The 14086-nt window shown below is 44.6% G+C and overlaps 1 protein-coding gene across 3 annotated transcripts in view; it reads right to left on the reverse strand.

Moving 5' to 3' along the window:
- The window catches only part of BICD2 (BICD cargo adaptor 2), a 129846-nt gene that overhangs the window by 13456 nt on the left and 102304 nt on the right, over window positions 1-14086 (reverse strand). For all 3 annotated transcript variants that reach the window (XM_084839997.1, XM_084839998.1, XM_084839996.1), the window contains exons 4-6: window positions 12827-13279; window positions 10035-11054; window positions 7361-7512 (exon numbers count right to left, since the gene is read on the reverse strand). In XM_084839997.1, coding sequence (XP_084696123.1) covers window positions 7361-7512; window positions 10035-11054; window positions 12827-13279 — 1625 coding nt within the window. The remainder of the gene's footprint in view (window positions 1-7360; window positions 7513-10034; window positions 11055-12826; window positions 13280-14086) is intronic.

The following is a 14086-nucleotide window of genomic DNA, read 5'->3' on the forward strand; positions in this document are numbered from 1 at the left end:
GTGTTTTGTTAACAGAGATCTACAATTTGTAGTCCCCACCCCCCCCGGTCAAGCTTCCCACCCTCACCCCCGTATTTCCACCTGGACCTTTGGGTAGTGCTGCCTGAAGGCACCGCATGTGCCTTCAGGAGCAGCGTCCAACACTGCCCCAGGACCCTTCCCCCAAAAAGGCAGGGTGGGGAATGTGCATTTCTGGGTGCTGCCGGTTCAAAATCAGGAGGCAGGGTGGGGAATGTGCATTGCTGGGTGCTGCCGGTTCAAAATCAGGAGGAAGGTCCGCCACTCATCACGGTTGCCAATGGGCAGCGTCACACTTGCTGTGTTAAGCGGATTTCTTGACGCCTGTTTGTTAGTAAACCTAACTTGTGCATTATTATATGGATGTGCTCCAATCTGTGTGGATTCGAAATAATCCTGTCCAGCATTATTGCCTTGGTCCTCTCAGCCACACAATGGCAAATTGTGTGCAAGTCCTCTAGGAGAGCTGGGTTGATAGGGGTTGTAAGTTGGCAGAGTTCCAATTATGATCACAGTTTGCTCTCTTCTCCCATAAAATTCGAGTCCTATTGTTTTTAAAACACAGTAGTTGATGGCAGCAACTGCTTCTTTGGGTGTTTCAGAATGGATCTGGTCTCAGTGGTAAAGCTGGAGAAACTAGATACCGATCTAATTCGGCTTACCTAATGACTCCGTAGGGTGCCTGGGTAATGAGAGGGCTAAGAACCCTCCAAAGGATTGAGAGAGGACACAAAGGGACAGAGGTGGTCTCCTCCACAGAGACTGGAAAAGATTTCCCTTCCTTTTGATCTTTTTGTGAAGTCAATTGATCCTACTAAGGCATCCAAGTTTGATGTGCATTACATACCTTACCCTGTTTGCATAATGCTATCCTACATGGCTATGGGAAAATCTTCTCTCATTGGACAGAGTTGACTTGGGCAAGCTGTTTCCCTCCAGCCTGTCTTTCTCCAAACTGCAGAACTGAAATTCTTCATCTGCCCTGTAGAATGTCATCGGCTGTTCAGAATTTCAGTCCATTTTCCCTCACGTGGGATTTCACGTTTTGTATCGGATAAATCATTTCCCTTTTTCTTTTCTTTTTTTTAAGGCTGTCTGGAACTCTGCCATTTCCTAATGTTTCTATGTGTCCCTTTCCCAAATAAGTGCCTTAGTTTAGAGATCTGCTTTGACTGGTGAACTTGTATGTTCGGGACTTTTGCTCAAGTGCCTGCCTGGCTTCTCTGGTCTCTGCTAAAAGGGGTGAAAGGGGAGTCAGAACAAGTCTTTGTCCAGGGGAGACTGGAAAGGTTGCCCGTCTTTCCCACAGAATCCTCCAACCCTGCCAAGCAGCTTATCCTGGCTGGGGAAACACAGGTGTGATGTGAGGGAGTTCTGGCAAGAAATCCCTGTTCAATGAGGAACAGGGACTAGATTCCTAAGTCACAATGCCCCATTCCTCTTCTTATTTATTTACTCGTTACAGATACATTCCACCTTTCCTCCAAGGAGCCCAAGGTGGCATACATGGTCCTCCTCCTCTCCATTTTATCCTCAGAACCACCCTGGGATTAGGCTGATCTATGTGCATCACATTATGTGTTATTCTACCCTAGGAATAGAAACATAGCAGAATCGGAAAATTTACCCATAAGTGGAATTACAATACTTGTAGTGGGGAATGTAAGCGGCACACGAGATCAAAGAAAATGGAGGCAGAAGACCGGCGACTACAGAATGCAAAGTCCCATACACAATTCAGTATTAAGGTAATGGGAGCTGTGAATTTCTGTTTCTAATTTGCCCTATCAACTATTTCTCTTAACACAAGGGCTAGAATTTCTGGTTAAAGAACCAGCTGCATTTAACTATGCTAAACAGCAACTGGTTCTTTAACCAGAAATTCTAGCAGCTATTTAAAAAAATATATCTAACAGCTACTAATTCCAAAGACAAAACAAATTAATGCAGCCATGTATTTAACTACTCGCTGGGTTGCCAGAGGCAACAAGGAATTCCATGAAGGCAAGCGCATAGAATTTAATCCAGTAAAACGACTGGGGTGGAAGGGGAGGGACAGCATGGTTTCCGTGCTAGCTGCGGAGGAAGGCCAGCTCTTTTCTCCATCACCAGCAACGAAATGCAGCAGGCTGGTGGACAAGGAAAGGAGATCTTTCCTCCACCAGCCACTTGGTAGAAGGCGTTTTTACTAGTCTGCTGAGAGGCTAGTAGCCTCTTACCAGGCTATAAAAAACACACAATCAGGCTAGTAACCTTTCTGACACATTTTTACAAGGAGCTGAGAGTTGCAGGGTGTGGATAGGACCCTTTATTACTAAGAACCCAGTGCTACATGGTGCTAAATGCATTCCAGACATTCATGTTCTATTCCCACAGGCAGCAGGGAGAAAATATTCTAGGTTCACCTCAGCAATTCAGATAGCAAGCCAGGAAGCAGGGAAGATGAAAGCACTTAAGTGACATAAGCCAGTCACAGTGCACACAGCTCAAAATGCATGCTGCACAAGGAAAACAAAGACCAATGTCCCAGGAAACAAAACCTTACCACTTGCAACAGAAACATGCTCTTAACTGTCATGCCAAACTGTACCCAAAGGAAAGTGACAGGGAGCCAGTGCAGACATGCAACAATAGGGACATTTGATTTTCAAGAACTACGAATTTGGACTGAAAGTGAAAGGTCACTACAATTTAAGAATCAACACACATACGTATACTTAGTGGATGAAATCCTAATAATTCGAACAGAACTAACTGAAACAAAAATGTTAGCTTCTGAAATCTGACTTCGTTATTTCAGCATCAAAAATTTTGATTTTGTGAGGCAGACACAAACTCAAATCTGAGAACTGAGCATACCTGGAATACTGTGTATAGTTACAGTCACTGCATCTCAACAAGGATATTGCAGAGCTGGAAAAGGTACACCAGTTGCTGGGGAACACAAGTGGGGGACTGCTGTTGCACTCATGTCCTACTTGTGGGTTTTCCACAGGCAGCTGGTTGGCAACTGTAAGGAACAGGATGGAGGACTAAATAGCCCTTTGTTTTGATCCATTCTTGCATTCTCAGACTGATTTTAAAAACACAGTCTAGCTGTGCAGAGAATTTATGTAGCCTCTGTTGAAGCAGGGGTGGGGAACGTGTGGTCCTCCTGATGTTGTTAGACAGCAACTCCCATGATCTCTCACTATTGGGTATGCAGCAAGTGCTGATGGGAGTCACAGTGCAACAACATTTGGAGAGCCACACTTTGTCCACACTGTGTTAAAGAGTCATGAAAATATAAATAATAAGGAGTACTCTGTATGTAGCATATTAGTTTTTCTGAAATATTCATAATAACCACATAGTCATTCTTCAAACCTTCCCTGAAGACTGCTGCCTTTCTTGTTTTAACCAGAGGTGCATTCTAACCCTTTCTTGAAATATGACTGTATTTAAGAGAGGGTAGCAGAATAGGCTTCTACTCATATGCTACAACCTTATTCTATGAAATGTTGTCATGACGAACCATAGCCCCATGGAAGATCTGAAAAAATGCCATTGTTTTTGCATAGCAAGTCTGCACAACATCTCCTTTCAGTTTAAAAACCATTCATGCCAGATGAGAAAAAGATGCAAGCAATACCCTTCAAGGTTCATTCAGGTTCTTTTCCCATGTGGCTTGTGAAAATTATTTCAGTCAGACATGCAGACTATCAAGTTATATCAAATGGTAGTCATAACCAACATCTGTCTGGTCCCTCTTGCATTTGGCAATATAGTCCCTTCATTGGCTTCTCCCATCCCAGGTGTCACATTAGCTCTTATTGTTCCTACCTACTGCCAATTACATTTCCAGAATAATTTCCTCACAGCAGTTTCCGCAAAGATTTCTCAGCTGAAATGTACATGACAAAATGTTCTTCCCTGTTTTCCCACAATACTTGTCCTCAGCAATATTGATTTTAAAAAGTATGCCTGTGATAGGTGATGATTTGCAAGATGCAGATAAAATACAGACCACCTTTTATGGCATGTAATATACAACCATGTCCTCCAACAACACCACATCTATGACTAAGAGAAACAAACTTTCGTCACATGTTGTGATTCAGTGATTAAACTATTAAACTGAATGGTAAGACAGGTACAAGTCTGTTTGTATCTTCACTTTTTATCCACACTTGGCATATTACCAAATTTTGTCTGTTATTAATCGTTGTTGAAGTATAGCATAATAATGCTTCATAATGCTCTAAATTCTCATTTTATGTTTTTTTTTAACACAGGGAATTCTAACCCCAAGTAACACTCATTTCCATTAGTGATGCCTTCCTGCTTTCATGTTATAGAAAACACACATAGTCAACATGAGGAATTCTGTGTATGTGTGTGTGAGTGAGAGAGCGAGAGAGAATGCATATAGTTAAAGAGAATCTATTACTTTCTTGTGAACCAGAAAAAAAGATTTTACTATGGGAAATAATCTCTCTCTCTCAAACACACACACACACACACACACACACTGTCAGGAGTGCCCTTGCTGCCTTCTGAAATCCTCAAGTAGCCAGAATCAACATGCAGACGACAGGGCTCTTTTCTAAGGCTTTATTTCCATTCAACCTAATGACTCTTACAGATGCTAATTGCCTGAGCCTAATGAGGGAAACTTAAGAGAGCTGCCTACCAGGGGTTTCTAGCCCTAGGGAATCAGTTGGTCTCCGTTTGGAGGGGAAAGGCGAGAAGCCTCTGAACTTAAGGGCTAGGAGGCCAAGTCCACCCCTTTCCTGTGGGGCATCGGGGCACAGCTGTTGACATCGCGCCAAGCGGGCTGAGCGCCTCCTCTCAGCTCCTACCATCTCGCGCTTGTCCCTGTGCCGGCGCCTCGTGTCCCAAAGCTCCAGTTGTCCCTCCCTCTCCCTGCCAGGGTCACTGCCACTCTCAGGAATGTGAGCAGGGAGGGGCTCTCACTCCGGCGGTGCCTCTGAACAGCGCATGGGTTCCTCTCCCACAGTTTCTATCTCTTCCTCAGAATCAGAACTGCTTTGGGGCTCTATGGGCTCCGGTCCAACCCTGACATTATCCCTGCTCTCATGAGGCCCCCTCTCATGCCCCCCCGGAGCCCCCGGCTTGTGGGTGTATCGTTGGTGGAAGTGCCGCAGCAGCAAAGGGACAAGCACCTGCTCAGCGGGTTCCCAGGAACGTTCGTCTGGCCCATAGCCTTTCCAGTCCACCAAATATTGTAGGCACCTGCAGGAAAGGCGCGAGTCCAGGATCTCAGTGACTTCAAACTCCTCTCCACCACCACCAGCACCAGAGGTGGGGGCGAGCAGACTGAGCGATGGGGGTTGTTAGAGACCAAGGAATGATGAAAAACAGGATGCACTTTCATGGGGGGGGGGGAAGAGCCAGGCGAAAAGCGACAGGGTTAATTTGGGCCGTAATCTGGAAAGGACCCATGCGACGGGCTGCGAGCTTCTTCATGGGAGAGTGAGAGGGGAGGTATCGGGTGGACAACCAAACCCAGTTCCCCAGCTGCAGGGGCGGGCTGGGCTGGCGACACTGGTCTGCAGTTTCTTTTTACGCTGCTTTCACTTGTTCGATGGAGGTGGTGCACCGAGCGCAGCTCCTCTAAAAACTCATGGGCTGCGGGCACTGAGGATGGACCAAGCAAGGAAGGGAAAGCCTTGGGATGGTACCCAAAATTGGCAAAAAAGGGAGTTTGGTGGGTAGACGCATGGCAGGCATTGTTATAAGCAAATTCTGCCAGAGGCAGCAGGGAAGACCACTCATCTTGTTGGTAGTTTACATAACAGCATAATTATTGCTCTAGAGTCGCATTGGTGCATTCGGTCTGACCATCCATCTGGGGGTGGTGAGCAGAGGAAAGGCATGAACTGGGCCCCCCTATCCGAAATAAGTCCCTCCGGCCATCCATGAAGACAGCAAACATGCGACAAAAAGAGCTCTGCCGTCTCCTTGGCTGTGGGCAGCCCGGAGCACAGGATGAAGTGAGCCATCTTAGAAAATAAATCCACCACCACCAGAATGGTGGTCTTACCTTGTGAGCGACACAAGATGGTGATGAAATCGGGGAGAGCAGCTTCCAAGGACCCGAGGGGACAGGCAGAGGGTGAAGTAAACCCGTGGGTTTGCCCGGGAGGGCTTTCGCCCACTGACAGGTCATGCAGGAAGCAACATAAGTCTTGACGTCCCAACACACTCGGGGCCACCAAAACTCCCACATCACCCCGTGTAGGGTCTTGGCGAAGCTGAAATGCCCAGAGGTGGGGGAATCATGGCACTGACGGAGGACTGTTTCGCGGAGGAGTTTAGAAGGCACATATACCCCGCCTGAATGGTAAAGCAACCTGCCTTGCAGGGAGAAGGGGGTAGACTGGGGGGGCCAGAGGCTAGCCCCAACTCCTCCACCTTCTCGCGGACCAAATAATCCCGAGCTTGTTCAGTGCGAAGGAGCTCCTCCCCAGACCAAGGCCCCACCGCCGCGGCCAGACTTTCGGGGGGGGGGGAAGAATGAGAGTGGGGGAGGGACTCTCCTCACCCCCTGGCTGGAAGTCCGGCTTACGAGAGAGGGTGCCTGCTTGCTGATTGTCAGTGCCCTTCACATGGCAGATCTTCAGGCTGAATTGGGAAAAAAAACAAAGACCACCTAATCTGCCGCTGATTTAAGGTGCGGGCTGTCTGGAGATTTTCCAGGTTGCGATGGTCAGTCCTGACTTCGACGGGTTGCTGCGCCCCCTCCAGAAGATGACGCCACGTCTCCAGGGCAGACTTAATCGCTAACAGTTCCTTCTCCCAGATGGTATAGTTCCGCTCGGACATGCTTAACTTCCTGGAGTGCTGGTGCAGGGACGCAACTCTCCACCTGCCTGATCTGGCTGGAACCGCCTCCACCACATAATGCAACAGGATTGTTACCCTCCATCTCCCTCTTGTCCCTGTGCTGGCGCCTAGCATCCCGAAGCTCCAGTTGTCCCTCCCCCTGCCTGCCAGGGTTGCTACCACTCTCAGGAATGTGAGCAGGGAGGGGCTCTCTCTCTGGTGGCGCCTCTGAACAGCGCGTGGGTTCCTCTCCTATAGTTTCCATCTCTTCCTCAGAATCAGAACTGCTTTGGGGCTGTATGGGCTCCAATCCAACTCTCTCTCTCACACACACACACACACACACACATACACGCTTGTATATATGTATATACACACATGCCTGTATACACATACACACTCCACTTATCAAGTAAGCTCATTAATTTATACTTCCAAAAGTTGACAATGTAGCAAGTAAGTTCTATTTATTTCTTATGTAACCATCTTGTATAGAATTTTCAGTGCATTTTACCTGGTAGCAAACATGGCCCTCAGAGAAGAGAATGTAGCAGCATCTTCTTTTAAAGCCTTCAGTTCATTGCGCAGCTTCATCATCGTCTCTGTAACCATGGCCTTTTCATTTTCATACTTGCTTTTCAAGTTGGCGAGGGCAACCTCCGCTGTCTTATTGTTTACAAAAAAGAGCAAAAGAAAATGTTCACAGTTAATGGAACTTTTCATGAAATAGTTGAATAAAGAGGGTTTTAATCTGTTTGCATACCAAAACAATGACTTGGCAATAGAGTCAATTCCATAGGACAATTAAATAAATCACATCTTATTACATTTGAGGACTGAAGGCAAAAGGAGAAGGGGACGGCAGAGGATGAGATGGCTAGATAGCATCAGTGATGCAATGAATATGGACTTGAGCATGCTCCGGGAGAGAACGCAGGACAGGAAGGCCTGGCGTGCTATGGTACATGGGGTCACGAAGAGTCGGACATGACTGAACGACTGAACAACAACATTACATTTGAGAATATTCTTCTCCTTATATCTACACCTAAATAAGAAACAATAACATTAAGTAGTAAGCATCCTAGAACTTCACACAGCTGATGTCACGAAGCTCTGAAGCTTAATCAGGAGCTGAAAACAGAGGACTACAATATGAGTTTACTTCAGACTGATGCCTATTGAAGGTATAGAATCATCAGGGAGTACTCTTGTAATATGAGCATATTACCCTACCAGTGAGGTTCAGCAGAGATGCAAGGTGAAAGGAACTGCTTGCTACTGAACATCGAATGAACATAAAAAGAGTCCTACTGGATCAGACCAAAGGTCTCTCTAGTCCAGATTCCTACTTTTCACCATGGCCAACCAAAACGCCTCTGGGAAGTACACAGGCCCTCTTCTGCCCTTGCTCTTTAGCAACTGGTGCTCAATAATATCCTGCCTATGGACCTTGTATACAGCCATAATTTCTAATAGCCACTGACAGATCTATCTGCTATGGATTTGTCTAATCCCCTTTCAAAGCCATCTAAGCTAGTGGCCACCACCAAATCTTCTGGCAGCGAATGCCATAAATTAATTGTGCATTGTGTAAAAAAGTGCTTTCTTTCCCCATCCTAAATATAGTGCCAATCCATTTCATTGGATGACCCTGAGGTTTAGTATTCTGAGTGAGAAAATTGCTCTCTATCCACTTTCTCTACACCACACATAATTTTATCTATCATATTCCCCCTCTCTTTATTCTAAGATTTAAAAAAACCTTTGATGCCCCAACTCCCTGACCATTCTGGTTGCCCTTTTCTGTACTTTTCATAGCTCCAAGGTTTCCGTTTTGAAATGGGGTAACCAGAACTTGTGCACAATATTCCAAATGTGGCTACGCTATAAAATTATATGCTGCAGTTTTATTTTCGCTGTCTTTCCAAATGATCCTGAGCAGTGAATTTGCCTTTGTCACAGCTGCCATGGAGAGCAGGTTCAAGGGCTATAGGATAAAGTTTGAACATTAAACCTGCACATAGGGTGCTGCTGAAAAATACCTGCCTGGGGTGTGCTTTTTCAGGTGCAAAAGATCAAGGCTGTGCATCTAGTTAGCGGCAGTCAGGACTCAGGGATACAGAGACAGAGGTGGAGTCTACAAATGCAGTAGAATGAGGTGGAAGAATGGGCTGGGCCGCTTTGGACTACAGGTGGGTGATCCACTTTTAGATGTTTCCCCACATTTAAAAAAAAGCATGTGAATAACAAAAACAAAAAAAACAACTAGCACATCAGGGGACATGGCTCTAGCTTAACCGGTTGTGGCTGATGTGCTGGTTTTCCAGTTGCAGGTAGTTTCTAATATAGGGCAAGCATTCAAATCTTTCACACGCACACACACACACACACATCGTTCTGCAGCAGTGCTGCAGTTCATGCCACCATCTCAGGAACCTCCCACCTCATGCTGCTATATAGGGCAGGCCTGAATGACTTAACGAAGGCAGAAGCTATGGCAGCATGGGCTTTCAGCTGAGATAACAGTAGAGATAACAACTTTTGATCGCAGAAATACTACCCTCCCAGCTCCTGAAAAGGGTACTGGACACAGCCAAAATGGGAGCCCTGGTGAGTCTGGGAGCAAGATGAAAGTAAAAAATAGAACTTCCGTACTTTACTGGATTTTCAGATCCCAAACCTCAATCTACCAAAATGCGTTATTTTACTTGTGAAATACTGGCTACCCAGGACAGGGGAGAAATACGACTTGGAGCTGCAGAATTGAAAGAGTAAAGAGTTGGGAAGGGTGGATTACAGAGGAGGGCTGATGTGTAGAGGAATCTACGTCCAGGAAGAAGGTCAAAGACCTCCTGCCCACTGAACACCATGGTACTACAGAGATGGTGATCCTCATATCTAATGTAATATCCAGCCCAGAGTTCTCTGAACCAACAGGAAAAATTGGCATTTATTGGAGCATGATACAGCATATGGCACATATGAGCTAGTATGCATGCGAACGGGCTAGTAAAATTATTATTTGCATATCTGAATGCATGCAGTGAGCTAGTATTTATTTTCAAACCTGGCTTAATAGAACCACTTATATGCTGAATCCCTTTTGTTTACAGTGCAAGCCCTGTGTAACACTGCAGATGTACACACACACTCATCCACTCACACATACTCACAGACTTGCCCACCTGTTTATTGGCCTTCAGTACAGTCCTCAGAGTGGCTATCTGCTCCCGCTTGGTGCTCAGCAGTGACTTCAGCTTCAAGATTTCCTCCATAAGAGCCTCTTTGTCTTTGTCCACTACTGGCCCAAGTTCTTGGGTAGTCACTCGCTGTCGAGACAGCTCTGTTGTTCTGTCTACAGCTGCCTGCAGATGCTTGATCTGGTCACGGATTATGGCAATCAGGTTGTAAATGTTCATGGGTTCTTTCCGGGGATCAGAGACTGGTGAAGGGAGAGATGAAACTGGTGAAGGGCTATTGTCACCACTCCCACTCTCTGATTTTCCTAAGTCTATAGACAACAAGCCTTTAGAGAGCAGGATTGGCGATCTGCGGCCTTTGCCCTCTGGACTGGTGCGTCCTCCTTTCCCCTCTTTGTAGTAATCCAGCATCACCCTGTTTGGAGTTTCATTGTTGCACATGCAGACATGATGGTACAAGTTGGCTAACTCCTCGCTGAAGGTGACCAGTTCGTCCTGGGCTACGCTAAGGCTGCCTTGCGTTTCCCCGGCAACATCACTGACTTTCTTGAGTTCCTTCTCCAATCTGACTACTTGTTCCCTATCTTGCCTACTAGATTTTTCCAACGAAGTGATCTTTTCTGTCAGAGCTTGAGTTTCTGTCTCATACCTGTTTTTCTCCTCTTCATACTTGGAGTGACACTCTTCATATTTGGCCTTAAGGCCTTTAAGCTCTTCTTTTAAGTCGCTAATCTCTGCCACAGCCACTTTATACTTGCATTCCAGAATCTCTGGGCCATTGATGTCAACCTCATAATAATCTCCATCTTCATGGCTGTCGCGTTCCTTTTCATTGTCAAGTGCTGACTGACGTTCCTTGCTGACCTGGAGCTTTTTCATGGCATTGAGGTTCTCTGTGAGTCTGCCAACTTTCTCATGCTGCTCAGAAAGTGCCCCCCGGGTGTTCTCCAGTTGTTTTTGAGACTCTTGGAGCGTAGACAACAAATTCATTTTTTCCCTTTCCATCTATAATAAATAAAAATTAATGTTGACCTTTCTGAACATACATCTGATTTAACAGCTGACATAAAAGATCCATAGATCCTTAGTAGAGCACAGTAGTTGAAGGATCTCAGGTAACAGGGGTAGTAGAGGTAGATATCTCCTTAAGACCATGGTCAGCTAATTCCAGAGAAGCACTGGCATAGGTTGACCATTGATCTGACTCGGTATAATTCACATTAATTCTTTCAGCTAGTTGTGTTCTGCATTGACACATGAGCAAAGTGATCAACTGCAACCTGGGGCTACAAGTGTGTTCACAAAATGCTGATGACTAAGGTGTCACACTATTCATTTTAATTTTTGCCAGTAGCTATGTTCTTCATGGATCATGCAGCCTGTGCATCAATAAGAATGCTGCAAAACTTAATGCGACTTGCATTACACTTTGATAATTGATTCTTCAAACACAATTGCAGCCTCAGGTTTCTCTAGGGTCTATGTCAGGCATGAACAGCTCGTGGCTCTGCAGATGTTTTGGCCTACAACTCCCATCATCCCTCACCATTGCCTCTCCTAGCTAGGGCAGATGGGAGCTGTAAGCCAAAATATATGGAAGGCAACAAGTTGCCCACCCCTGGTCTATGCCTATCTAAGAATAGTACTTAGGCAGCACCTTATAAGTCCTAAAAGAAAATAATTAATGGGTCAAAACAAGCCTATATACTTACACACACCCTTTATGGAAACAGAAATAAGAAGTATCTTTAGAAAGTAAGCTCTAACACCTTACAAAGCACCTCCCTCCTGCCCACTCGCTACTTTCACTTTGCATCCACTTTGGGAAACAACCCTACATACACCCCGGTTGTTAGTTGTGACGTTTGAACCCAGCACTCTGGATTATTGAGGGTCAAACAACTCAGGGTTTTAACCCATGGTTTGTTGTTGGGTTAAAACTCTGGGCAACACAACCAACAACCCAGGAATGTTGAGTTGTGTCCTAAAGCGGAAGTGGTGAGCAGGTGGAATCCAGCACACTCACTCACATGAAGCCCCAACAATTCATGAGCTAAACAACTCATGGATTGTTGCTACATGCAAACTGGGTTTTTCTGTCCATTCACAGAGTTCCTAGCACAAACATGTACAGAATTAGGCCCCTTTCTACAACAACAGCACATACCCAATTAAAATATATTAGGAGCACAGGTTCATGCGCTGAAATTTAGGAACATTTTCTTTCCTTAAAACAGTACTTTAAAAATAGAAAAAGTCACACCGTAAGAGAAATAATCTATTTTAAATGCATACATTGCTGTACAACTGACAAAATGTGACATTACTGCTGTCCGTGGGATCCTACAGAACTTGGGACAAAAAGAAGACTTCAAATTTTAACAGATTATTTATATTTTGTTGTGACTGAAACAATACTTTGTGTAAGGATGTTTATACAGTATGAGGGGATGTCAGCCCATATGAGAAAGGCAGTACCCAAGCCTGGTCTAGCACCCAACGGAAATTACTAAAATTAATTCCCTGTCTTATGTCCACCTTTTTTTGGAACTCAGAATATTGATTTGCTTATAACTTGAGATCTTTGTCATTTAGAGTTAATATTACAAATTTGCCTGAGACACATGTTGCGAAGATAAATTCAAATACTTCCTGATGCTATATCACTGTAGCAATAAGAAGCTCCCTGTAACAAAACAGAATCCAAAAGTAACATATTTTTGCTAAATTCTTAATTTCAGGATGCTAATGTACACATATGGGTAACAAATATTTACCTGCATAAGCTGCTGTTTGAGCTTCTGAATTTCAGATATATTCAGCTCACTTAAGAGATCAGATACAAGACTAGGGGCTGGAGGGAAGCTCTCATTTTTCTTGGGTATGGGTGCTTTATTATTGCCATTGTTGATTTTACTCAGGCAGTTCTGTTCAAAGCCGTTCACAATTTCATCATTATTGGGCTCTGTAGTTTCATCGCTGAACTTCAGTCCATCCAAAGAGATGTTCAAATGGCTGGTATACATGGAATCATTGATGTTCATATAATGAGACAGCTCCTTCCGAAGGTTATTCTTCTGTTCATGTTCTGTCTTCAGGGTTTCTAAGGCCTCCTCAAGCTGACGTTCAGATATCTCTTTTAACCTTATGGCATCTTCTAGCTGGCTGTTGAGGAATTCAGTAACTTCTTCAAGCCTCTTGATTTCATGTTTCAGCCCTTCAAATTCCACCTATGACATAAAAAGTGTCACTAAAATGCCCAACATGAAAAGGTTAAAGAGAAAGTAGTAAAATGCTCCAATGTCACCTGTGAATGTGAGACCAAGAAAGTCAAGAGTTGTTCATACAAGAAGATGGCGCAAAGACAGCAACATATTTTACAGGAAAAGGCTGGATGTTACCTCACTTTTACCTTTCTCTTAAGATATCAACATTGCAAAGTTGCAAAACACTGTACTCTTAATTATGACCTGTCTTGCCTAACCTAAGACCTCTGTATCAGGATTATTTTAATTTATTATAGACTTGTCACTTTGGAACATCAGATGCATATCAAATTTTAGGACAAATTTCTGCATAAGGTAAAACTGTCATGAAACTAACATGTCTAATCACACATCCAAGAGATCCCACAACATGTACCTGCCAACTGAGGATAACATTTCTTGCATCTGATGAAGCTGACTTTGGTCCACAAAAGCTTCTGCTGTAATACATTTATTAGTCTTTAAGGTGCCACAAGGCTCTTAGTGTTGTCTTTGCCACTATAGACTAATATGGCTACCCCTCTACAAAATATATTAAAGTTGCTTGCATTGCCAAGTGAAACAGGCAAACGGAAAAATAAGAAAGAAGAGATGAATTTCTATAGTAGCCTTCCTCAATATGGTGCCCTCCAGATATTTTGGACTAACTCGCATCAGCCCCAGCAGCCAGCATGGCTCATGGTCAGGAATACTGGGAGTTGTAATCCAAAACATTTGGATGGTGCCAGGTTGTGGAAAACTGCCCGATATCATCCAACAGTGGTATTGTAA

Source organism: Heloderma suspectum, chromosome 2, assembly GCF_057233095.1.
Source record: "Heloderma suspectum isolate Gila_16-S chromosome 2, 16-S_ref, whole genome shotgun sequence".
NCBI lineage: Eukaryota > Metazoa > Chordata > Lepidosauria > Squamata > Helodermatidae > Heloderma > Heloderma suspectum.